At 34.7% G+C, this 27,742-nt stretch overlaps 1 protein-coding gene across 1 annotated transcript; it reads right to left on the bottom strand.

The window, feature by feature from the left end:
* kcnb2a (potassium voltage-gated channel subfamily B member 2a) lies at positions 1 to 26,333 on the bottom strand. The gene is made up of 2 exons (XM_056476830.1): positions 25,671 to 26,333; positions 1 to 3,762 (listed from the first exon to the last, which is right to left on the bottom strand). Exons 1-2 carry the CDS (start codon positions 26,244 to 26,246, stop codon positions 1,864 to 1,866), a joined length of 2,475 nt encoding a protein of 824 aa, XP_056332805.1. The 5' UTR covers positions 26,247 to 26,333; the 3' UTR covers positions 1 to 1,863.
* Between the last annotated feature and the right edge of the window lie 1,409 nt (positions 26,334 to 27,742).

Here is a 27,742-nt window from a genome sequence, read left to right as displayed (position 1 = left end):
TGAGATTTATTTCTTGGCATCTGTTTATTGTGACACTTCAGTTTCTACTGATATGCACTGTGAAGCACGTGTCTCTGAAGTCAAAACGCATCAAAGATGCTACATCTTGCCACATCTAATGAAGCGACTTGCTATTAAACCACTTTGAGATGAGGATGATGCCTTAAAGAACATGCCCGTAGTGTCTTGTACAAACATTTATTTGTTTAATGGTGGTTCTAGGTTTCTGGAACAATGCAGTCACTATTTCAAAGAAAAGATGTACAGCTATAAACAATGTCACATTAATATACAAACTAGGATCCGAACTTAATGAAAAACAAATTTGATATATGCAGAAATAAGTCTGTTTTTTCTGAACGTAGATACAATAGTCAAGTTGTATTGATGAAATTTGCTCAACGCTTGTGCAAGAAGATGAACGTGCAGTGCTTTACCTGTTCAGCGTTGTTCCCTCACCTTGTGTTTTGACTGACAGACAATGGTTTTCACATACTTCAACATTAGGGTTTTCGAGATTATATTAAAAAACCTGAGAACTTAATTATATTTGCATATTTGTCTCTATAAAAAGTAGGACTTTCTGTACAGACTTGTCTGAACCAAACCAAAGATCTTAACGCCTTCTCATAAATGACTGTTTATGAAAAGGCACCGATTTGAATACTTATAGCAGGATTTGTATTCCCGCCTAGTTTGTTTTAAAAACCACTTAAGTACAATTGACATCACACAACCTGTGTTTCTACACTAAATTGATGTAGCGGATAATGTCTTGAATGTACAATTAATATACAAATCATACAGTCACTCAAGCTTCTCCACTTTGTTGACGTCCATTTGACCTCCCTGTTACCTGGGCAAACCGTATTGCACATCAGGAGAGGAACACATTAGAAAAAAAAAAAACATTCTTAAAATGTACAATATTCCCATCCAGTCGAGCTGACATCTCATAGAAATAAAGTGCCATTTCCTTCATCCAGCAGAGGGCATAGTTGATTTACTATGGCCATCATAGGTTTCCCTCGGCTGATTCTGAATTGAAGGCAACATATAAACAGTGATCTTTCCATACAGATTCACTGATGTGGAGAGTTGCCCACAGCAGTAAACATGCTAACTATTCAAATAATTTATGTATTTCTAAAAATGCTATGGCTCATCTATACAGAGTGATGCAAACTGAAACACACATGCTCATGTAGATATTTAGTACTGATGTGTTGTGTTCTTGGAAGTTTAACTTCTATTAATTACTCAGGGACAGTTAAAAGTTCAATATGGAATTTGATTTGATCTCTATTTGTGAAGAGACTTGAAAACCTGCTTCTGTAACCACTGAGGAATCTTGCTCAGCAGAAAAATGTCAAATGAAGGCATATTTTGGTCAAAAAAAATATTCTTTCAAGTCTAACTGCCAATTTCCACTGGTAGCACTTTGGTCAGAACTATTAAACCAACCCAACACGAATTAGACAGTGATTAGTCTTTAAACTGCTCAGTGGGCTGCAAATCTACAATGAACAGTTGCGGTGTCTTATCGCATTTGCCTGAATCAATCAATGGTTAAAAAGATATATGATTTAGCTAGCTAGTCCTTCACATGGAGGGTAATACTGTTACAAAATAACAATGTTAGAACGATTAAAGTATGTTTTGTTCTTTAACGTCCGCCCTCTGAATGAATATCACTAAGCTCTTGGAGTCGAGAGCAGACCTTGTCTCTCAGGATCATAATTCAATCTCTGCGGCTCTGCAGTTCAATAGTGTTGAAGAAAGACAAGAAAATCCCCTTCACTACATCAGTATGCCTCTTTCTGTCCACATACTCGGATGCTTTTGTTCTGTGAATAACGCAGCTCACATGCTAGTTTCACATGGAGGTGAGCGACCTCCATCCCCTGAAGATTTGAAGATATCAGGGGAAAGGAGGTGGTTGTCTACCTTCTGTCCACTTTGAATGTTGTCTTCTGCTCCGACGGCACCAGCCGTGGTAGAAGCACAGTTTTGTGCACTTTTAGGGGACGTGGGAGTAACAGCGGCTCTATCGACGTGGTTTCTCCCTCTTTGGCTTTCAGAAGACGACAGGCTGAACCCTGGAGAGCTTGTGGCTCCGTCCCCTTCAGGAGCCCTGGGGCTTTGGCGTGGAGAACCCGCCAGCAGTAATGGGTCAGATACTGGGACCTTTGGTGTCAAAGTGGCTACATCATCCGTCACCACTAAGTGCAAGTTAGACGCCCCTTCCTCTGCAGATTCAGTGAAGTTCACTTTGAGTCCTTTAAGTTTGACTTGGTTACCTTGAGGAGGGCTTCTCACATTTTCGTCACTTTGATCGAAGCTTTGGTTCTCCTCGCCCTGCGACATGGTGCTGCTGCCATCTGACTTGCATGGGACAAACTCATAGAGGCCTTCTTTGATGATGGTGGGCTGCTTTGCTCGTTTCTCCAGGGAGGTGATCTGGCTGAGGTCGAGCGGTGGAGGAGCACGTGGATGCCTTCCTGCAAAATTAGGAAGAAGTGCGCTTCTTTCGACTTCACTGATGTCTGTGGCACAGCTCGCAAAGCTGTCCACGCTGGACAGGCTTCTGATCTCAGTGACCGGTTTCTCTTTGAGCCGTGGTTCACACTGTACGACCTTCATCTCCATCTCTTCTTCTCTACCAACAACGGTGCTCACTTTGGAAGCTGAAGGTCCACTGCTGCTCATGGACGAGGCGGCCGTCATCTGGTTGTACATTTGCTCAAGGGATTTCGCATTCAACCGTTGGGGGCTTGGAGTAGATCTGAACACTCGTTCTGGAGAAGCCAACTGGCCAACTTCTTGATATTTGGAGTCGTAGCCTTTTGAACCCAATTCTGAGTTGGGGTTCTTCTGATAGTTCCAGCGACTGGGTGAAAGGTGATTGTCTGCGGCCTTGTCCTCGTTCTTTTCTATTACAACATCCAGCAGTTCCATATTGCGAGCGAAGGCATCTTTTAAGTTCATCGATACAATGCTCCCGTTCCTCTTGGCCCTTTCAAGAGCTTCTCTTCGCTTGATTGCCTTTTCTTGACGCTTCTGTTCTTTGTAGAACTCGGAGAAGTTGTTGACAATAATAGGAATGGGCAAAGCGATCACTAATACGCCAGCAATACAACAGAGACCACCCACTATTTTGCCTAGAAGAGTTTGGGGATAGATATCTCCATAACCCACAGTTGTCATGGTGATTGTTGCCCACCAGAACGAAGCGGGAATACTGGTGAATTTTGTGGCATCTTCATCTTTTTCAGCAAAGAACACCAGACTGGAGAAGATCATGATGCCCATGGCTAAAAACAAAATCAACAGTCCGAGTTCATTGTAGCTTCTTCTCAGCGTGAAGCCAAGAGACTGGAGACCAGTTGAGTGTCTGGCGAGTTTCAGGATTCTCAGGATTCTCATGATCCGGAAGATCTGAACCACTCTGCGCACATTCTGGAACTGGAGGACGCTCTTGTTGGATTCGGTAAGAAATATTGTGACGTAGTAGGGGAGGATGGCCAGGAGATCAATGACATTTAGTGGTCCTTTGAAGAACTTCCACTTGTTGGGAGAAGAAAGAAAGCGGAGAAGGTACTCCATCGTGAACCAGGCGATGCAAACGGCTTCGACGTGGGCCAGGTTTGGGTTGTCATTGGACTGTCCAAATTCATCAATCACTTGTAACTCTGGCAGTGTATTTAGTGACAGTGCAATGGTTGAGAGGATGATGAACAGAATTGATATTATGGCCAAAACCTGGGGGGAAAAACAAACAACACATAGTTTAGTGATATGACATTAAAACATTTATGTACATTTGTAAGTACAGTCGCCAACAAAACAAACAATTCTGACATATAAGGCTTTGCATTACGAAAGAATCAAATGAACAAAAATCTAAGAATTTGTACGCAATTATAAATATGAATATATTAAAATTAAAATGAACATGAATATTATTATACATTTTTAAACAATTATGTTACTAACTCACTTCTGTATCAGGGGCTGCCACAAAAATGTATATTGTATAATTATATTTATTGTACATTTATTATAATAACAAATATTGCTATTTACAATGTATGAATAATAATATACTTATTCTGTATATTATTCTATAATTAATATATTAATTAATTAAGTTAATATATACATTTTCTGTCTTAAGACAGTATTTGTATTAATAAAGTAACTGTAATACAGTATTATTAGGTATCTATTTAGCTATTTTCCCTGTTTTGGCATTTAACTTTGTCGTAAGTCTCCAAATTGAGATCACTATATATACTCATAAACAACCTATTTATACTTGTTGTAAAACAAAATTTACAGTTACTCAAATTGAGTGTATTTGTATTGAACCAAAATAGACTGAAATCACCTCAAATATTTTCTCCAATGGTAAAACACAATTATAGATAAGTGACATTTGTTGGATTTTGAATTGTAATGCGACTCAGTAAAAAAATCTGTTATTTTACGTTTGTTTCCAGCCGCTGGGGTGAAATGTAAAAAACGTGAAATAACAGATGCTAAATTACAGAAATTTATCATAAAAATAAAGGACATTAAATTACAGAAATATCCTTAAATTTCCGCAAAATTTCTGTAATTTTACATATGTTATTTTACGGTAAATTTCTGTAATTTAACATATGTTATTTTACGGTAAATTTCTGTAATTTAACATATGTTATTTTACGGTAAATTTCTGTAATTTAACATATGTTATTTTACGGTAAATTTCTGTAATTTAACATATGTTATTTTACGGTAAATTTCTGTAATTTAACATATGTTATTTTACGGTAAATTTCTGTAATTTAACATATGTTATTTTACGGTAAATTTCTGTAATTTAACATATGTTATTTTACGGTAAATTTCTGTAATTTAACATATGTTATTTTACGGTAAATTTCTGTAATTTAACATATGTTATTTTACGATAAATTTCTGTAATTTAACATATGTTATTTTACGGTAAATTTCTGTAATTTAACGGCAGTTATTTTACTTTTTTCTTCACCCCAGCTGCTTTTTTCAGTGCAATGTAGAAGGGATTGTGCCCTCTTCCATAATGTGATCCACATCGCCTGTCCTCTCATTCTCCTACTGCACATCAATTCACAAATGGCTTTGACAAGCCCTTATTGATCAGCTGCTTTGTTATGGAGATTTTCCCGTGAGGTTTTTCTAACTCATCCTGCAAGGTAATCAAATAACCCTGATCAGACTGAGTTACTTGTCTGGATATTATATTGCATTTCATCGGATTAGTTACCCTTTTTGCTGCACTACAGGTATAGGAGACATCACATACTTATAAAATATATATCTATGTATCACAATATCAGTATGTGAAAACGGGTAGGTGTGAAGTCTAAAGCCATTTCTGCTGAACTAATGTATTAAAAAAACAAAAAAAACTGCATATCAATGTCAATAAATATGTTATTCAGGAAAATCACACATCCCAGCAAGATTTTTTTGTTTTTAAAAAACTGTCTAATAGATGTCTAAACAGTTATCTTGGCTAAAACAAGGCTAAATTTGGGCTGTCAATGAAAATCTAACAGACGTCAAAGAATAGACCAAAATTAGACTAGTCATCAAATAAGCCGTCGTTTAGATGTCTATTAGACGTCTATTAAACACAAAATTGTTTGTTGGGTTGAGTTAGAAAAGGTGCATCTTGTGCTTCTAAATTGGAAAAAAAAAGAATTCAACACCATCAGATACCCTTTTATTAGACTATGATTTAGTCTTATGACTGGAATAATTGTCATAAGAAAATTGGCAAATAAGGTAAAGATTATTTGAGTGTTTTACAAAAAAATTAAGCAGCTCTACTTAAAAAATTATAATTAATTCAATCTGTTACCTTCAAATTAATAATCTGTTTATTAATTTAAACTAATAATCTGTCAAGATGTATCTAAATGTATGCACTTTCTGAATGAAAACTTTCTACAACAGATGTTTTCATGTCCATTCATTTTCCATTATGTACTATATCTTCTCTTTTATGAATGAAAACTTGTTGAAAATTGTTGTATGAATTTCCCACCTCTTCAGTCTTTTCCCAATTCCATCCATTTACAACATTCTAATCTACTTATCGTACTTCTATCTTCCATGTTTCAATAATAGATAGATAGAGAAGATTGGTCAAATATTTTAAATGAGTATTTGGAACATATGTTACATATGGACAACTGTACTGCCACTGTGCCCTTATAGATGATAATCTCATCCTCAAAGACAAAACAAACCATGACGTGCTACGAAAGACACTGAGCAATAAATTGAGGAACAGTTACTCATTCACCGGTCCTGCATTAAGAGGGGATTAATAATGATCCTGCGTGGAGAATAAAACGCTGACCTTCACAATGTCCTGTCATTGTGTATCACGCAAATACCCTTATGAAAGAGATGGCATAACAGACTTTCGACATACTCAGCACATTTTTATATCAACTTCCTCACCATATTATCCCAAAAATTATATCTGACAACTATGAAGTCTTACCAAGTCATCAGAACAGTTCTTAAAATATATACAATCCACAGAGGAATGGAGGAATTAGCTGATTTCACACAATCGGCAGCCATGATGCAATTTGCCAACCCACCATTTCCTTACAAGTGTGCCTAATATTACAATGTTTAAGGAAGACTAAAGAGATTAGGGGTTGATTCTTCCCTTGTGGGGGTAGGGGAAAGACTGAGTAACTGCTCCTAACCTTTCTATATCCTTACTATAGATAGAAACTCAATCCTATTACAATTATCCTGAAATGTCCTCCCACACAGATGACAATGTGAACACCTTTCGCAAGGTCCACACAAGAGTGAAAAATGTCACCATGTTCTGATTACAAAGGGCGAACTTGGGTTAAGTTAAAAATCTATGAAGGCTTAACCAACAAATGACCTTTCAACCATTAAGAAAGCCTTATAGAGGTGCATCTGAACGGTGCAACCTGCTACACCGATGTCATTTGTGTAGTAAAACAAAGTGCTTTGTTGTAATCGATTACCCAAGTATTGAGTGTTGCTCGTGTGTGTTAAACTACTGGTGAGGCAGACTAAATAATGCTGAGGTCAAACGGGAGGCATGCAGTGATTGATATTGTGTAATGCCGTATAAATTTCAGCAAAGGGCTCTGAATAGCCTCTTTCTATAGGCTGTGATTGGCATGGCATGACGCAGGGATTGTTCTGCCAGGTTGACTGGCGTCTGGCTGTGACCAAGAGACCTTAAGTCCAGTCAGAGGTTGATGTACCCATAAAGATGAGAGTTTAAAAAGAGCTGATTTTTAATCTGTGGTGAAAGGGACATTGAAGAAGCACTACAAGACATTGCAATAGTCCATCCAAATGAGATCTGGTCCAATTCAACCGGAAAACACTTAAAATTATTGTGGAAATGAGTCACATTGAATTTCTCTGAACTCTGCATCTGTTCTGAACCAAATTCCTAATAATCACATAATGAACACGCTGAAATCTTGTCTGTCAGAGGTCTGCAAATATTTTTTGGGGAGAAAAAACAAGCACATCAAAATAATCCCATGAACATTGACCAATACATGAAATGCAATCTGAGTTGCTAATGATGATGGCTAGTGCAGAGAATTCAATAACTTTTACAATAACATCTCAATTGTTAATATGCAGTAAATAATAAACAAAAAGCGATTTTTTAAAGCATAATTTTTTCAACAACATTTATTAACCTTTGCTAATGTTACAGTTGAAGTCAGAATTATTAGCCCCCCTGATTTATTAGCCCCCCTGTTTATTTTTTCCCCAATTTCAGTTTAACGGAGAGAAGATTTTTTTAGCACATTTCTAAACATAATAGTTTTAATAACTAATTTCTAATGAATGATTTATTTTATCTTTGCCATGAGCTTAAAATGGTTTTTAAAACATAAAAATTGCTTTATTCTAGCCGAAATAAAACAAATAAGACTTTTTTCAGAAGAAAAAATATTACCAGACATACTGTAAAAATGTCCTTGCTCTGTTAAACATCATTTGAGAAATATTGAAAAAATACAAATAATAATAATAATTCTGATTTTAACTGTAGTTGATGAAAACATTCATACACATGTTTGTTCATAGTGCATTCCTGATCCTAAAATTAATTGAATATTTTTTAAATAACATTAAATGATGTCAATTTATATTAACAGATAACATTTTTTACCCTAAAATATGTTAGTAAATTAATTTAAGATGAAGTCAAGTCAAGTGGAGCATTATTGTCATTCCGCTACATGCGTGGACATACAGAGGAACGAAATGTAGTGTCTCGCAGGACAACAGTGCTGCATAAATTAATCCTAAATACAAACACAACACTAGACATAATAGATATTTAAAAAAAAAAACTTTGTATAACTAATATATACTATAAGATACTATACGCATAAGACAGGCTATACAAGTAATTTTTCATGAGACTGAACAATGATGTGCAGGATATTGTGTAAGAGAGGTATTAAAGGTGAATACTGTGCGAAAGAGTTATTTTAGGTTGAAGTGCAACATGATTGTGGTACATCTATAGTAAACATCGTTTTCCTTATTGAGTTCTTGTAAGATGGAGTTTAGATAAAGTGTAAGGTGAATAAGAGAGAAGAGTGTTTCTACAGGTGGTTTGTCAACCCCACTCACCTGTGCGAAGCACAATGTTTCCGGACACGTGGAGGGATTAAAAATGCTTATTTATTTATGCTTGTTTATTTTAACAAATGATGTTAGCTAATGTTAACAAAATCAACTTTACTGTAAAATATTACCTTACTTTTAAATTCCACAATATTTATTTATACAATGTTTGTATTATTGTTTTTATTTCTACACCATTTTGGAGTAAATTTGCATTGTGTGGCCTTTTAATAATACTTTCCCCATTAATACATTAACAATTGACAGGTTTTTATTGTGTTTATTTGTTTTTACACTGTATTTATATTATTTTATATTTTAAACACGTTACCAAAACAGCGCTACTTATTTACTTCTTAAAAACGCTCTGAAAACATAATCACACTGCTGTCACAGCTACAGTTCTATGATGAAACAGCACTAAAATCGGAGCTGTGTTCTGACTTTATAGTGACTTTAAGTTTGAAGGACACGAATTCCCTGCCCAATGTGTCGCTGTGGTCAACTCATTAATCACTGTTTCATGGAGGAGAAAAAAAAAACATGTATATGAAGGTACGTCACAGAGGCCTTAGTTTAATGCCTCTGCTGACACATGCAGTAGGGCTGTATTTGACAGGAGCGATAAGTACTGAAGGAGAAAGGCAGGAGGATTAGTTGACTGTCCTCATCTGTGGATCTGTATAAACGTGATTACATGGGCAGTGATCTCAACAACGCAGGGAGATTTCTGGCATTAGACCAGGGCTTACGCATATAGGGAAGCACAGGAAGCACCAAGAGATCCTTCAAGTCACCTAACTCTAACTTAACTCTGTCTTAAAGGAAAGGTACTGCCCTGCTGATATCACAAACACTTTTGTTTACATTTTTCTGATAATAAGGAGGTGCGTTCATGAAGGTACTGCTGAAATTGTACAATGGCAATTAGAGCCAGGATTAAATGAACAGAGATGAGGAATGGATGTGAAATGGATCAATAAATTTGTGAATGTGTAAAATTCTGACCTTATATCTTTCAGTTCTGAATTTGCATCTTGCATTTCTTACTAGGATTGTCAAAAATACAGACTTCAGTACTTTTCAGTACTCAAATGTGGAAATTGTGTTGATACCAGCATTTCCCACTTGCGTTTCAAGCATTAAAAGCCAAATATAGAAGCTAAAAAGGACCCTTGGATAGATGCGGCTGTCAAATGCTCTAGTGCTCCATGAACACAATGGCCAATCAGTAGTGTTTAAGAACCTGCTCCAAAGCGCTCAAATGTTAAAGCAAAATTGAGCTTTCTGAATTTGTATCTTGCAATTCTTACTTTACATGCTGTTTAACTGCTAGTGGCTGCTTGTGACTTGATTGTCTCGCAATTGTTACTTGACGTCTCACAATTCTGACTTTACATCTCACAACTGACATTACATGTCACAAATATGTCTTTAAATCTCATATTTTTGATTATATCTCTTAGATCTGACTTTACATCTTGCTTTTCTTACTTTACATCTCATTAAACTTGCAAATTTGGACTTCACATCTCACAACTTTGACTTAATATCTCTCAGTTCTAAATTTACATTTTGCAATGCTTTCTTGACGTCTTGCAATTCTGACTTTACATCTCACAACTGACATGACGTCACTTATATAATACATATAATATGTTGTTAAAAATCTCCTAATTCTGATTTATATCTCTTGATTCTGACTTTACATCTTGCAATTCTCACTTTACGTCTCACAATTCTGACTTTACATCTTGTTAAACAGCTTCTCACAAAATCTGACTTTACATCTCGCTATTTTGACTTAATATCTCTCAGTTCTGAATTTACATTTTGCGATTCTTAATATCTCACAACAGACGTGTCACAAATTTGTCTTTACATCTCATAATTCTGATTATAACTCTTAGTTCTGACTTTACATTCTGCAATTCTTACTTCACGTCTCACAATTCTGACTACATCTTGCAATACTGACCTCTCAATTCTGACTATACATTTTGCAATACTGACTTCTCGTGATACTAATTTCATTTCATTTTTTTTTTCAGCTCAGTCTCTTTATTAATCCTGGGTCGCCATAGTGAAATAATCGTCAACTTATCCAGCATTTGTTTTACACAGCGGATGTCCTTCTAGCTGCAACCCATTACTGGGAAACATCCATACACACTCAGTCACACTCACACACAAACTACAGACAATTTAGCCTACCCAATTCACCTATACCACATCTTTGGACTTGTCGGGGAAACCCACACAAACACGGGGAGAACATGCAAACTCCACACAGAAACGGCAACTGACCCAGCCGAGGCTCGAACCAGCAACCTTCTTGGTGTGAGGCGAACGTGCTATGCACTGCACCACCGTGCAGCCCCTATACTAATTTCACATCTCAGTAAATTTGACTTCACATTTCGCAAATTTGACTTTACATTCCGCAGTTGGCACAATTATGACTTTGTATCTTGGAATTTGGATTGCAATATAGTTTACATTTCTCAAGTTTATGACTGAGCAATAATAGCACTAGATGGCGCTATTGGTCAAAACCGAGAATTCTGGCGTAATAAACAAATGTCAATACATAAAATATGCATTCATATCATTTACATTATCATTAATCACCTCTCATGAAGTTGCAATACATAGGCATAATTTCAAGAGCCTGTTGCAGCAGAATAACTATTTAACAATAAGAATAACTGCATTTTTTCTTCCTATTTTTATTAATATTCAAGTGAAATAGCTTCTTGAACCAGAATAATAACGAGTTTGGAATTGATTGGATTGTTGTGATTTAATATGAGAGACAGGATATCCTATCATCATGTTAGCAAACATATCATTAGAGAGAGAGGAAGTTATTGTGATTAAAGATTACAAGGGATGATGAACAACAAAAAATGATTTGCACAGATAAATCCTTTAGGAAATATTGCATTATATATTTACAGATAATAGAAAAGCTGTTTATTTTGTTTTCATAGTGACTGGTTGCTTCGGTCCTTCCTTTCTGGCCTTTATCGCCAACTTCTACAAATAATAAATCTGGATAACTGTTTTTTTATTTATAATTTAACTTTACTGTCCACAGAATTATCATCTTGGCACTGAAGTGAGGATCTAAAAACAATCACAAGTAACATAAATGTGGAAAAACTGTTTATAGAAGGCAATCTGGCTGAACATGAGGATTTGTCTTTTAATCTGCATGGTGAGGTGGATTTACCTGCGTTGCAAAAAGTAGAAGGTTCACATTCAATTCAAAACAGAAAAATAACAAATTTTTATTTGAAAGAGAGAGAGAGAGAGAGAGAGAGAGAGAGAGAGAGAGAGAGAGAGAGAGAGAGAGAGAGAGAGAGAGAGAGAGAGTGTGAGAGAGATGAAAACAACTAAAACAAATGAGTGATTTCATCTGTATGCTGATTCATGATACCAGCACCATGGACAGCTCCTTTGCAAACCACTAACCCAGCAAACACCTTGGCTTCTGTAGGACCTAAAGAGTTAAATCCATCTTCTTGCATCTGCAAACCTTCCTCGGATGCTCAAATGACTCAGTAATGTGTTCTTTCAGAAACAATTACAGGGCAAGCTTTCAGCTCATCCCTCAGAGTAGGGCGAAGAGTGCTGTTTCCACAAACAATATGATCTACACATTGCTCAACCGCCTCTCTTTCCCCCTGTTTCTATCAGCTGAACTAATTGGGAAACATATTACTGACATAATCAAGCCAACAGTTATGCTCACTAACAATGCTCACTTTTGTCACACAAATTAGAATGACAACTATTTATTTCCATCATCATTTGCTTTTCAAAGCCAGTGTAAATCTCTGAATGCAGCATTCCAGACTGAGACGAAGTGAAGGTTAAATTATTTCTGGAGAACACCGTTATCATTACAGCCGTGAGAGGAAGAAGAAACTCTGTCTGGAAACCCAAGAATGTCTTGATCGATACTGAGGGGTTATTTATAAACGCGCGTCATGGGATCTGTTTGATTGTGTGTTTTTTATAGGACAGGTTAATTTGGAGCTTAACTCCCACATTCGTCGAGTAGCTTTTGCTGAGTAAGAGACACACTATATCCAGTTCCTGTGTTGAAACAAGCGGCACTTCCAACATGCACGAAAGCAGCCAAGCCATGAGATAGTAAGATGACTACTCTGTGTTTGACAGCGTCTTTGCGTGCGCGCGGGTGGAAGGAAGCAGGGGGTCGTGATTATAGTGATTAGTCAATAATGTGGCCCTGATGACTGCTTGTGATTTACAGGCTAGCCCTCAGCCTACCACTTACTCGCATGCAAAATATTCAGCAACCTCTACTTAAACACAGTGTACAAGCCTGCTATTCAGTCTGTCCAACAGCTACGGCCTATTTTTAACACAATCTAAGATATCGGCCCTCATAGCAGATCCACCAAGAGTTTGTTCGACATTTGTCCATACTCCCTCCCCAAAAAAGCATTTAACACAACGGAAATCACAACTGGGTTCAAGGTGAGGTTGAGTTTAGAGGATAAAACTCTAAGACTTATCCTGCAAGACTGGCAGTGCTCCTGGCTGTGGCAGGGTTTTAGCTCCTGTGGGTTGGGAAGGTGGAGCTAATAGCATGTATTTTGTTGTCACACTGTGAATAGCACACAGATTGTCTAAGAAAGAGCATCATTAGCACAGCAGCGTGAGATCTGATCTGCTTATACAAAACCTGGCTTTCTGCTCTCAGCATTGCATCTTTATATATATATATATATATATATATATATATATATATATATATATATATATATATATATATATATATATATATATATATGTGTGTGTGTGTGTGTGTGTATTTATACTTGAAAACCCAAGTCAACTTCAACAAATGAAATGAGTATAGTTAACTCAAAATTGACTGAATGTTAATTCTACTCATTTGAAAAGAGTTTTGAACTCAGTGTTGAAGGTAATGAGTTAATTAAATACCTCATTACTTTAACTCAAATGGAGTAAGTTCACAGTACTCATATAGATTAGTTTTTAACTCAAATGGTTTGTTGCAATCGGTTTCCTAAAATGGTTTGAGTTACCTTAACTTATTGGGTTTTACAGTGTATACTAATGTAGAATCATTATCCCATCATAATTTTACACAATGTGATACAGCGATAAATTTTATTCAAGTGGTCTCTTAATTCCTGAAACCACTGGATTTAAGCTTTACCGTTATGTGTTTGAGTAAAAAGTCAATTTTGTTTTATTTTGCTACTAATAAAAATGACACTAATTACATTTTTTCCAAGCTTACAATATTTTATTTTAATATCTATATTAATAAATTTATATTTTGATATATAAAAATGCCATGTGTTACAAAATATTCATTAATTTAATATTGTTTTTTAGTTTATATATATATATATATATATATATATATATATATATATATATATATATATATATATATTAACATTTTTTAAGTAGAATAACCCTGATTTCTTTGATAACAATTTTTATTTTAAGTTTCTGAAAGAAAATACATATATTACTAACATAATCTCTCACACAGAAAGAGACTTACAGATCTTGCTTGTACTTTCTTCCCTTTAACAACAACAACTATAAACAGTAAAACATGGGGAGCTACAAATACTTTAGAAGATTCCCTTATAGAAGAAAAGATATATATTTAGACATAATATTACATTAAAAAGTTACAATTCAAGAAAAATCCACATATTGGTAAAATATACTCAGTCCATTTAAATCAAATTAGAAAAAAGTATTCAGTCTGTGTTCTTAATGAAAAAGATCGTTTTTCCATGACATATATAGTGTGCACTGTAGGTCACTCTAATTTGAACCTTTTTTTGTAATTACTTTTTTACTAGCTGACAGAAGAATAAATAATTTCCTCTCTCTATTAATCCATCCATCTAAATTTATATTACCTAAGTATAAAGATTCACAAGTGAAAGCTATCTCTACTTCAAAAATGGCGTCTAAATGTATATTAACCTCTTTCCAGTATAGGGTTCATTTCTGACAATCCCAAAAAACATGATAGTGATTAGCTACTTTTCCCCATAATTTCTCCAGCAGCTAGTGCCCTTTCCTCTGTGTATTTTCACAATAACCCTGGTTTTTAATGAAAAAAATATACATTTGAAACTTTTTATATCACATACATATTTTATGCCATTATTTGCCAGCTTGTAAAGTGTCAATGAATTAAGCAATGCATATTTAATATTTAATAATTGCATATTTATCTATTTAATGTTTGTTTTGTCTTATTTTATATATTTGAATCTTAAATTCTGTGTCATCTTTTTGTAATTTAGCTTCACAGCTGGACCCCAGAATGTCCAATGCATGCATCAGTGTTCATAAACAACATTCTCAATACTGATCCAAAAATATTTGATCTGGAAACGTTCTGTTTTGTCCAGCAAATTAAAAAATAAGAATCATTTTGCCAGCGATGCTTTAACAGCTCACAACTGAGACTGACTGGCAGATTCGTCCTCCCCTTGTGCACCTCTGACTTTGGCATTGCATGTGGCCAAATACCACAAAGAGAGCTTTGTTTCACCCCAGCAGATAAATGGTCTTTGAGTCACCCTTTAAAAGTTTTCCAAATGCGTATCTGTGTGCAGCACAAAACTACTTATAAACTAAATGAGTGGCTCACAGAGATATGCTGTTCAAAATGATCTCCAATAAACATCCATCTGTATCTGACTTTAAAGAGCAAACATCAAGAAAGATCAATCAAACTTCCTGACTGTATAGCAAGTGATTGTTCACTATTAACTATAACTCAAACTTGGGTAAAATAGACAACCCCAAATATTGTATTACATTTTGCTTTTTAACCCAGCATTCAGATTTGTCCAGAGTTTGTCCAACAACCTATAGCGTTATTTCAGAGTGTGGGTCAAGCTACATCCTTAATTGACTTAATTGACTAATTCAGATCAGGTCTATAACATGTAGGCGTCCGCTAAGTGGGATTTTATGCATTGGAAAGGCATGAAAGATGTGACTGTAGCTCTTCTGTTTGTTCATTACTCAGGTTAAAGAGAAATCCCTTTAGGTTTTCAAGCTTAACTACATAATTGTGTGTCATTGTGGGGGATGGAGGAGAGGCTAAAGGACTCGTTCCACTGTGGGACGCCCACACCAGGTCTATGAACAGCAGTGTGCTCCCTCCGGGTCACCGGCTCAGCCCTTCCTTTTCAAAGCTCCACGTTACATAACGTGACAATTACTTCCAATTCAGAGATGCCTATTCTCATCGGAGGAGATATCAACTTTGAAATTCATAGTTTTAACCTACGGCTGAACCCTGAATGTGGGTATGATGATTGAAGCGGAAAGAATTTTGCTCTTTTTTTCTCATCGAAATGTATCAAAGATGATAAATATGCAGCAGAAAAACTTTGTGTAATAGTCTATTTGGAGAAAGAAATCAGGTGTAATTGTATTCAGTTTGTTTAAAATTAATTAAATTGAATGCATATTTAGTTAAATGCCACACTAAACATTAATCTGTATCCTAACCAGAGTTATTTTCATTCGTTAGTCCCTTTATTGATTAATTGGGTTTACTACATTTTTAAAGGTAAGTGGTTGTAAATTTATATGGGCTATATTTGATCAAACAAATTTAATTTTGTAATGATCAGCTTCATTTATTTGTTTAAATTCAGCTAGTATAAATTGTTTGCAACAACTTGCAATAAATCATTTCATTTCATTGTACTTACATTTTTAAATTAATTTAACTTTAATTTTACTGTTTATAAATTAGTGTATAATATATTTTTTGCTTTTATATTTTATGTTTACATTAATTTGTCATTTTAAAGTTTTAATAATTTTGTTTTGTAATTATGTCTGTAGATTTAAGATTTTTTAATTATTTGTGTTTTTTTGGTTTATTTTAGTTATTTTATGTTTTTAATAAAACATTTTTAGCTGGCAAATAACTGAAATAATTACAGTTTTTTTTATTATTTATTTATGTAAAATGTTGGATTATGCAGATTTTTAGTGCATTTTATAGAAAGACTGAAAATACATTATCAGGGTTTCTGCAGGTTTCAGCAAGTCAAATTTAAGACATTTTAAGACCCTTTTAAGACCATTATGGATGAAATTTTAGACTTATACAGGGCTAAACACCAATGATTATTTCTAATGGCCCGATTGGGCCAATGTTTTTTTTTTTTTTTTTTTGCTTGCCACAAAAAAAATCTAATGTAATTATTTCTTAGCAGCATACTTCAATGCGTCAAAACAAGAAAACTCCTGTTAAAAAATATATTTGTTGGCTTTTGGTCCAAATTGATTGAGTGTAACTTCTATTCAACCTAATGCATTTCTGTTATTATAATGAGGAACTGTGTAATTGTTTTTAGTTTTCCCTGATTTTATTAAGATAGATTGTTGGTGATTGGATGGATGTAGGCCCAGTTGGGTAGCTTTACTTGAACAGAGGAATATTAAAACCTGTTTAAAATTATTTAAGACATACAACACAATATTTACGTGAATTTAAGACCTTTTTTAAAGCCTAAAATGTTGTTTTTGAAATTTAAGGCATTTTAAGATTTTTTAAGACCCTGGGACACCCTGATTATATACACACATTCAGCAAAATGCATAGAGTACATTTGATCTTGATGCTAAAAATAAAAATTCAATCTTCATATCAGAGGTAGGTTTATTTATTTACATCTGCATTTTGTCAATTTATATAAATGCCAAATAGCTATATGAATCATGCTTGCTATAGAGATCCATCTTATCACATGGTGATAATCTGTAAAGAGGTGTTCACTGCAGATTGTTTTGATGAGATCACTGCTCCTCTGAAATGTCTGTGCTGTGAATAATTTATGTGTATTTACAGTAATTGATCATGACATGATACTCTATGCTGTTGGCTCTTGTGGACAGAGCGGAAGTTCTCTATGCACGGATGGGAAAGGGAGAGAAAAAGAAAATGAAGGAAAAGCTCTTGGTCTGTGGAGCTTGTGTTACTAAATAGAGAAGCCTGGTTTCTGGGTGAAGGAGACACCCAGTGAATCCCCTCTCAGCCACCGCTTCAGCAGACATAGAGAGGTGAACAGAGTCAATGTGAAGATGAGCACAAGTTACATCCAGTGCTCTTTTTAGAGTCTCTTATCCTATTAACGACAGTGAGAGTGCATTCATCATTTTAAAACTGTTCACTACAGTGTTATTCTCAACGTACTTTCAGATGAAGGCTGGAAAATTGATCTGCTCTTATGATGATTATGGTCTGAGGGAAACAATATGAATTGTGTGGTGTGAGAAGCAGGGTTATTATAGTTAACTTAAACCAAATGTAAAAAAGATTATATAAAAATAATAATAATAAAACAATAGATACAGTCAGGCTTGACTGCATATGGTGAAGGAAAAATTATTTCCCAAGTGTGTTTATTGGAGCAAGAAAATTGTCATAATACTTCCATCTTGATCTTATGAGGAAACGTAAGTGTTTTATGTTTTGTGAGTTTAATGGCTAATTCGTATGAATTTGTATGAATTTGTACGAGTTCAGCCATATGAAAATGTACGATTTAAAAAAGGAGGCGTGGCACCATACCCCGCCCCTAAACCTAACCACCATTGGGGGATAAGCATTCATTCATTCATTCATTCATTCATTTTCTTTTTGGCTTAGTCCCTTTTTTATTAATCCGGGGTCGTCACAGCGGAATGAACCGCCAACCCATCCAGCACATGTTCTGTGCAGCGGATGCCCTTCCAGATGGATGAGCAAATGATAAGCAAATCGTACTAATTTGTACGAATGAAATTCTACGATTTCTACAAATTAGCCAGTAAATCAAAAACTTATGAATTGCTGTGAGATAGTGTTGGTATTTCCTATTATGTTTTTTTCCTCTTGAGAAAGTCTTATTTCTCTTACTTGCTTTTATATATTTTCAAAAAAAAATTTAAATGTCAAATTTTATTAGACCCCTTAAGAATTTCTTCCCCAAATTCCCTGCTGATCAAACCACTGATGTCCAATGGCTTGCATAATTAACCTAATTAACCAAGTTAATCCTTTAAACTGCATTTTAAGCTGAATACTAGTAACTTGTAAGATGACTAGTAAAAACGATATGTTCGTGCATCACGACAAAGACAAAGTAATTAATAATAAGGAATTAGTTAATAAAACAATTAGATTAAAAATGGGCTGACAAGAATCTTTTCTCTGTTGGGAAATTAAAATTTCACAAGAGGACTAAAATATTGCTTTCAACAGTGTATGCATATTATACAGTTACTTAATTAAATATATCTATGATGTGCTTTTTTTTGTAAAATATGTATTTTGACTCACATGCTTAAAATACATTTGCAATCAACCTATAAATAGGATTCTCCATGATCTAACATTTCAAAACATATTTAAAAGAAAAAATTAGAATAAACTTAAGATATAAGTTTGACTAATTGTTTTCTTTCTCTCTCTCTTCTCCCCCGCTCCCCCTCCTTTACCGCATGCAGATTTCAAAGCAACTGAAATGAACTTGAAAGGAAGACACTACAAGCTCAACCAAAAAGCTCTCCAGAGGAACACATTACCTCTACACATCCACTCTTATACTTTATGTTACACGTCTGTATGTTGCTCACAAAAGACTGGATGTTCTTTTCATGCAACACAAATGCAGGTGATGTGACACAAGCTGTTTAAAGTCGCTCTGCCTGAACATGTGATGGAAAAAGCTGAAGTCCTCTGACCTTCTGAGAGGACAAACACCACATTGAAACTCTTTCAGAAAAAAGCAGAGAATCAATTACAAAGAAAACCCCCAAAACACCTCACCCGGCACATCAAACCATGCACACACCACACAATTTTTGTACTTTAAGTACAAAACAAAAAGGCTTGATTTATTGTTTCACCTTCTTCTACATTCACAGTGTCGTTCTGCAAATTCTGAAACAGTGGAATCAATGGAAAATTCGACGTCCACTGGAGCTCCTAATAACTTCCGCAGGATGGAAAACTGCCTTTGCTAATTGATTAACTGCTCTGGCGAAACACGTGAGCACATTACACACAGTGTACCATAAGCCAGACAAGCCAGGGCCCTCAGCAGGCTATTTGTAGGAGCAGACTAGGTAAATCACCAAAGGAGATTAAGTGTCCATTGCCTCACAGAGAGCAGTGAACTGACTGAGAAACTCAGAACTGTTCCCTCAACCAACCAGCAACCGGCCGGTGGAAAATTTGTGACGCTTTGTAGAGTTTAGGGAACATTTAACAGATTAAATGTCAGGTTAAACAAAGTAATCTCAAGAAGTATCCCAAACTTCATATATATATTTCCAAAATAGGGCAACGCGGTGGCGCAGTAGGTAGTGCTGTCGCCTCACAGCAAGAAGGTCGCTGGTTCGACCCTCGGCTGGGTCAGTTGGCGTTTCTGTGTGGAGTTTGCATGTTCTCCCTGCGTTTGCATGTGTTTCCTCGAGGTGCTCCAGTTTCCCCCACAGTCCAAAGACATGCGGTACAGTTGAATTGGGTAGGCTAAACTGTCTGTAGTGTATGAGTGGGAATGAGTGTGTATGGATGTTTCCCAGAGATGGGTTGCAGCTGGAAGGGCATTCGCTTCGTAAAACATGTGCTGGATAAGTTGGCGGTTAATTTTTACACATTTTTACAATTTATTTATTATATTATAATTTAATATTATATTATATTATATTATATTATATTATATTGTATTATATTGTATTATATTATATTGTATTATATTGTATTATATTGTATTATATTATATTGTATTATATTATATTATATTATATTGTATTATATTAAATTATATTATATTATATTATATTATATTATATTATATTATATTATATTATATTATATTATATTATATTATATTATATTATATTATATTATGATTTATTCATTAAATTATTTTTTTTATTTTATATATTTTTTAATTAATATTTTAAATATCTATACGGTTTTAATGAAATTAAAATGAATATTAAATTGCTTCAATGAAATGAGATTAAATTCAACTTATAAGATTTTTAATGTTTAATAAATTTCAAGTAACAAAAAGAAAAATGTTTTGTTTTTGCTTTTTTATATATATAATTGGACATTTTATAATATATAATTTCTAACAAACTTACTGAAAAAAAAAACAGCTACTGTTATATTTTTTTATTGTTATTTTCTTATTTTCTTACTATAATTTTATACTTAATAATAAAACATATACTTTTTTGCTTGTAGCATAATATTATTAGTTGGTTTTAAGCCAGTGCACTGAAACTGATCATGTATCAATATTCTGCTGCAATATGCGACCAATATGCATTGGGAAAATACCTCCTCAGTTACGCAGTCATTTCCTGCTCAGTGTCCAATAACCAAACCACTGAACCCACATAAGTGAAGGTGGAAGTCAAGGTTAGGAGCAATTTGCCATTAATGCACATCACATGCAATTAATTATAACACTAAAGCTCATATAATGTAAAGAGTCCAAAAATCAAGATTGTACGCCGAAATTCTGAGTTACAATTTTATCCAGAGCGTAAAATGAGGGAATGCTTTGCAATTAAATCAATACCTATATACTTATATTTACCAATACCTACATATATATATATTGTGAGCACATGTTTGCCCTCTGTCTAAAAGTCTTTGTTTATTGTATCTATATGTTTGTCCACTATTCCTTTATTTATACATTTATTTATTCATGTCTGTTTATTTAGTTATGTTTATTTGTTTGTATGTACAGTTGAAGTCAGAATTATTAGCCCCCCTCTGATTTTTTTTTCTTTTTTAAATATTTCCCGAATGATGTTTAACAGAGCAAGGAAATTTTCACAGTATGTCTGATAATATTTTTTTCTTCTGCAGAAAGTCTTATTTGTTGGATTTCGGCTAGAATAAAAGCAGTTTTTAATTTTTCAAACACCCTTTTATAGACAAAATTATTAGCCTCTTTAAGCTAGTTTTTTTTCGATAGTCTACAGAACAAACCATCGTTATACAATAACTTGCCTAATTACCCTAACCTGCCTAGTTAACCTAATTAACCTAGTTAAGCCTTGAAATGTCACTTTAAGCTGTATAGAAGTGTCTTGAAAAATATCTAGTCAAATATTATTTACTGTCATCATGGCAAAGATAAAATAAATCAATTATTAGAAATGAGTTATTAAAACTATTATGTTTCGAAATGTGTTGAACAAATCTTCTCTCCGTTAAACAGAAATTGGGGGGAAAATAAACAGGGGGGCTACTAATTCAGCGGGGCTAATGATTCTGACTTCAACTGTATATATTTATTTTTTTCTATTTTTATTTATTTATTTTTTGGAAAATAATATTTTGTAATAACATAACAAATAATTTTCATTTTAATCTGGCATAAAAACAGTATTTCTCCAATAACAGTTCAATTTAGCAGGACAAAATGAATAAATAATTAAATAAACAAATAAATAAATTGATACAATAATTAACTAATTAATAAGTGAATGAATAAAAATGCCTTTCAGTTTTTCGCCCCAGCTCCATCCAGTGCACACATTGATGGTGATATGATAAAGTGAAGTAAGCTGAAGGTGATTTGGGTCAATACGGCGCTGCTCGGGGCCTGACGAAGAGCACATCATAGGCGATAGGTGTGGGCTGAATGCTGTGTGTTTGTGCTGACTCACTCAAACCATTGACTGGCAACAAATCATAGTGGCAGTGACTCAACCTTCATCTTCCTCTCAGAGAGCAGAACGTGCCGCTTCACTCCAGAACATAACGATGAAGTAAATCTGACAGGTGCTGTGAATCATGTTCACTGTCCTTTCTGCACAGGTAACAGTTGTTGACAAATATACCCAGGCAAACATGTGGATGAAGTTTAATTTCACACTTAGGATTTACTGAGGCGGCAAGTGGGAATGTTTATGAGGATTACCATCTGTCATTTCAGTCCTCACTTTTCCCCTGAATACCCTTTATTTCTTTACGCAGTGTTATTTAGAGCTACTGTTTAATATAATATAATATAATATAATATAATATAATATAATATAATATAATATAATATAATATAACATAATATAATATAATATAATATAATATAATATAATATAATATAATATAATATAATGCACACTCTCCAGCCAATCACAATTAAGAATATTATTATGATGATGCAGAATGCATTTTTATAGCATTCCTGCTAGTTTTATTCAATGCATTCACATTTCATTTCTTTAAAGTGTTTTTATTTACCCCTTGGAAATTCTCTTCAGCCAAGAGCCAAAGGGCAAGGGAAAAAAAAACATTAAAGTATTTCACTAATGGCTCTTCTGACTGCTTTGCCTGTCTGTATTCTGGGAAGCAGGCGATGTGTGTATTGGGACCGGGCAGTGAGTGGAGAGACAAAGCTCCTGAGCAGCTGTGCATTTCAATATGCTCAACAACTTTCTGTCAGGACAATCAACTAATGTGTAAGACAATATAATAAATCAAACCTTATATTTTGAGCACCATCTTTTCCTTTTACACCAAAAATGGATAGAGTGTTGCTATCATCTTACTGATCGTAATAATTCTTACTTAAGATGATCATTATCCATCCTGCATGCCGCATCTCACCACTCTGGCACAATAAAGAGCAACACTAAACAACTCAGATGGAAAATGCAGCCAAAATAGTTTCACACTGACACGTGGGACCATAAATCTTCTCTCTAGCAAGCTATAGACCACAAACAATATGTCTCTTCTCTTTGAGGCATAAAAGCCTAGGCTAATACGTCAATCACGACAGCTGGGGAAAATGTATACAGGATGTGTGTATTTATACATTCATCTTTTATTTCACCACATTACTGTTGGTATCAGTGTCTGAAATTTGCATTCAAACTTCATCCTTGGATTTACCACAGTCATCGTAAGGCTAATTAATAATTCAGTTTGTATGGAATATTTGGACAATCATTTCTTGAGTATTGATCTCTTAGCTGCTCAGAAAGAGCATCCTAAGTGCAAATGTCCATCAGTTATGGGCTTTTCACACTGCGCTTAAGACCAGGTAAATAAACGTTTCACACCTGCAATTTGAAAGTGATGTTAGTACACCTTTATATCTGTTGCAATGAAGCCCTGCTCCAGAACAGGGTTAGCACCAGCATTTGTGGTTGGATTTCTCAAATTCTGGTGCTATGTTTGTTCAGTGTGAAATAGTACGGTTGCATGTGGCTGCAGGAGACTTGGCAACAGAGGGCCAATCAGAAATTGAGCAGCAAGGCTCATATCACTAGGCACATGTAACCGAAAACCTGCATTGTGTAAACAGCAGTCGGAGAGAAATATTTACATACTTTGCTCCTTGTTTTCATCCTTCAGCACTTTTGTCTTTGCTTTCTTGCATTTGTGTGATGGCTAAATACTATGTTGAGGCAATGTTTTTACAACTGGCGAGACTGCTGCGTAAATACAATACCTGCTGATCTTTCAATCAGTGTCACCACAAATATGCAAATAAGAATGTTAACCAAGAGCTTGTGAATGTAAAGTGTAAAACATTTTAAACACTGCAAAAAAAGCTTTCCTTCCATTACACTTTTGTCTTGTTTCTGGTCTGAATACAGTGCCCAGCATAATTGAGTACACCCCATTTTGAAAATAAATATTTTATCCATTTGTCAGTGATTATAGGCAATGTACTTTGGTGGAGTTAAACAATACAGATTTATTAAACAGATAAAAATTATTTTTTTCTTTTTCTTTTTTGCTTCTCTTGATTTTTCCTCTTATTTAAATTTGTATTTAATATTTTTCCCTAACATATAAATTAGGGTTTGCTTGTATTTGGACCCTTTATCGTTATTTTGTTAGATAAGCTCCAGGTTTGTCTTCAGTACTGACTAATCTAATGAATATGCCCAAATATAATATTGTATGGCTTCCTATTAAAAATATGAATTTAAAAGAGAGATTTGTAAGGGGTGTACTTATATATGTTGAGCACTGTTTATAAAAAAATCTTAAGCACAGAGAAGCAAAAAATATTGTATTGTTTTTTACAAATAATAATTTGTATATAAGTGAATTTCTTCTTAAAACAAGCAAAATAATCTGCCAATGGGTAAGTAAAATATTCCTGAAACATGAGAAATATATATATATATATTTTAAATAAAAGTAAACATTTTAAACGAGATTATCTTTTTTATCCCATTAGAAGCTTTTTTGAATGTAAAAAAAATTATTGGAAAAAACTCACTTAATTTTGACATTTCTGAAAATGTTTTACTTGTCTAAAAAATTCTTCTTGATTTAAGAATTTTTAGATATTTGGACTAGAAAAAAGACAAGAACTCTAAGTAAACAAAGCATTTTTTTGCAGTGAAAGGACAGTTCCCACAAAACTGAAAAATTTGTGATAATTTACTTCATTTACTAGTGCTGTACGATTTGGCCTAAAATCTAAATTTATTAAATTGATTAATTGAACATTTTAACTAGATGCAGAAGTATAAATCAGCCTTAACCGAGCGAGATCACGTGACTCCACATGCAGTGGAGAAAATTAACCTAAAAAAATTTAAACAATTATAGGTTGTGAGTGTTGATTTTGAATGTCTAATTTTGATTACTTTTCGATTTATTGCCCAGCCCTACCATTTACCCCTTTACTTGATTCCAAGTATCTTCTTTAGTGTTCAACAGATAAAGGTTTGTAACCAGTTAAGGCGAACTATTCCTTTAACAAATACCCAGGATTCACAGTTAATCCTTAGTATGACCAGTGTGAAACATGATTCCAGATAACCCATGTTCCATATATCTAGGTTTCGAATGAATCAGTGGTAACAAGTGTAAAAAGCCTTGTGATGTTTTGTATGGTGCTTGTGTGGCCATGTGCTCATCCTACCTTGGCAGCCACTGAAGAGCTTGGTTTCTCCAGCAAATCCCAGAGCTTCTGCCTTTTGTCCGGACAGCAGCCTGTGTCCACCTGATCTCCTTCCTTCTCCCTCAGCGTTTCGGCTTCTCTCCTCAGTTCTTCATTCATCTGCTCCTTCTTCTGATGGTACCGGGCCTGGCAACACGATTCCAGATAGATCTCATCGATGCCCCAATAGTCAAGCTCCTGGCCAAAGGATAGAGCACACATCTCTTCCATCATGTGCAGCTTTCCAGTCCGGTAAAAGTTTAAAATGGAGGAAAAGGCACCCGGGTGCCTGTCAAAAAAATATTCATTGTCATTCAGACTGTAGTCATCACAGATCTCCATTAAGGTTTCATGGGTGTTGCAGTCTCTGAGTTTGCCCAGGCGGGTTCGCGGCAGTCGGTCCAAGGTTCTCCATAGCACCTCGTGGACCAGGCCGCCCACATTGATCCGGACTCTTCTGGATCTGGCTTTGGTCCGGATGATGTCAATGGGTTCTGGAGGGAGTGAGCCCTGTGGCCTGGAGACCCTCTGAGCTCCAAAGTTTGCCCTCTCAGCCATGATTGATGCTGCTCAAGTGTTATGCTAATTAAAATGTCAATTAGGAGTATGGTGAGGAATCCAGATTAAACAAGGCCCTCCATGGTTGCACCTAAAAAAATAAATCATTTTAGAAAGTCTTCTCATATATTCTAATAACATTTTGAAATATTCATAGGTAATGGAAAAATTGATCTGGAAAAATTAGAACGATTATAGCTTCTGAATGTCGATTTTTGATTACTTTTCGATTAATTGCCCAGCCCTACCATTTACCCCTTTACTTGATTCCAAGTATCTTCTTTAGTGTTCAACAGATAAAGGTTTGGAACCAATTAAGGTTGAGTAAATTTGAATTTTTCGTTGAACTATTCCTTTAACAAATTACCAGGATTCATAGTTAATCCATAGTATGACCAGTGTGAAACATGATTCCAGATAACCCATGTTCCTTGTTCCATATAAAATGCTTGTTTCAACTCAAACTTGTGTAAATTATGAACAAACTCAACCATTGGATTTAAACTTTTATTAAAAAAAATATTTCCCAGTGGTTGAGTTTGTCCATATTTTGGCCAGTCTTAAAAAAACATTTCTTCAGTGATACCATTAGAGCAGGGCTGTCAAACTCAGTTCCTGGAAGGCCGAAACCCAGCACAGTTTAGTTCCAACCCAACTCCAACATATTTACCTGTAGATTTCAAAGAAGCCTGCAGGAATCAAATAGTTTGATCAGGTATGTTTTATTAGGGTTGGAACTAAACTGTGCGAAGCTGTGGCCCTGCAGTTTGAAACCTCTGCATTAGAGGAACCATTTTTGGTCCCCCAAAGAACAAAAGTTCTCAGTCAACAGTTCTTTAAATACCCCTTTAAGTAACATTTGAATGAACTAAATACAATTTTCTACTCACAAAAGAATTTTGTGGAACAGAAAGTTAAAAGAAGAGTCTTTACATGGAATCATTTATTTATTGTATGAACTTTTATTTGACTGCTTTGAAACAACTCAATTCAGAGTGTCTAAGAACAGAATAAAAAAGTGAAAAAATAAAGTCACTAATGCTTAAAAAATATAATTTTGATTCAATGCACTCAGAACTCCAACACTATAATGACCCTACTTCATGATCTAAAAAATTAATGAACCAACAAACTTGCAAAGCTAAAACAAATCTCCAAAGCACAGAGTTAGAAGAAGAGGACCATGAAAAGATAAATATCAGCAAATAAAGACTCTGCACTTCCACATGATTTTTGCCATATTTTTAAAACATTAAAATACAATTTATAAAGAGAATGACTAACAGAACTGCTAAACATGTTTTCAACTTCTGAATCAAAACTGGATAGTATTTGTGGAGCCACAAGGAAAAAATAATGGTGGTTGGATAGGCGGTAGTAATGTTTGGAGACTGTAATAAATAAATAATAATTTTTTAAAAACATTTTATCCAATAAATCAAGGTTCACGAAGTAGAACCAACATACAGGAGGCCATTTTGTTGTCATGTGACAAG

This window comes from Danio aesculapii, chromosome 2 (assembly GCF_903798145.1).
Source record: "Danio aesculapii chromosome 2, fDanAes4.1, whole genome shotgun sequence".
In the NCBI taxonomy this organism is placed as follows: domain Eukaryota; kingdom Metazoa; phylum Chordata; class Actinopteri; order Cypriniformes; family Danionidae; genus Danio; species Danio aesculapii.
This window is presented reverse-complemented; position numbering and strand designations above follow the sequence as displayed.

Bases quoted from the DNA above. Each gene is read 5' to 3' on its own strand.
- kcnb2a (XM_056476830.1), bottom strand. From the start codon at position 26,246: ATGGCTGAGAGGGCAAACTTTGGAGCTCAGAGGGTCTCCAGGCCACAG. The intron at 3,763-25,670 runs GTAGGATGAGCA...TTTTCCCCCCAG, and splicing joins GCTCTTCAGTGGCTGCCAAG to GTTTTGGCCATAATATCAAT.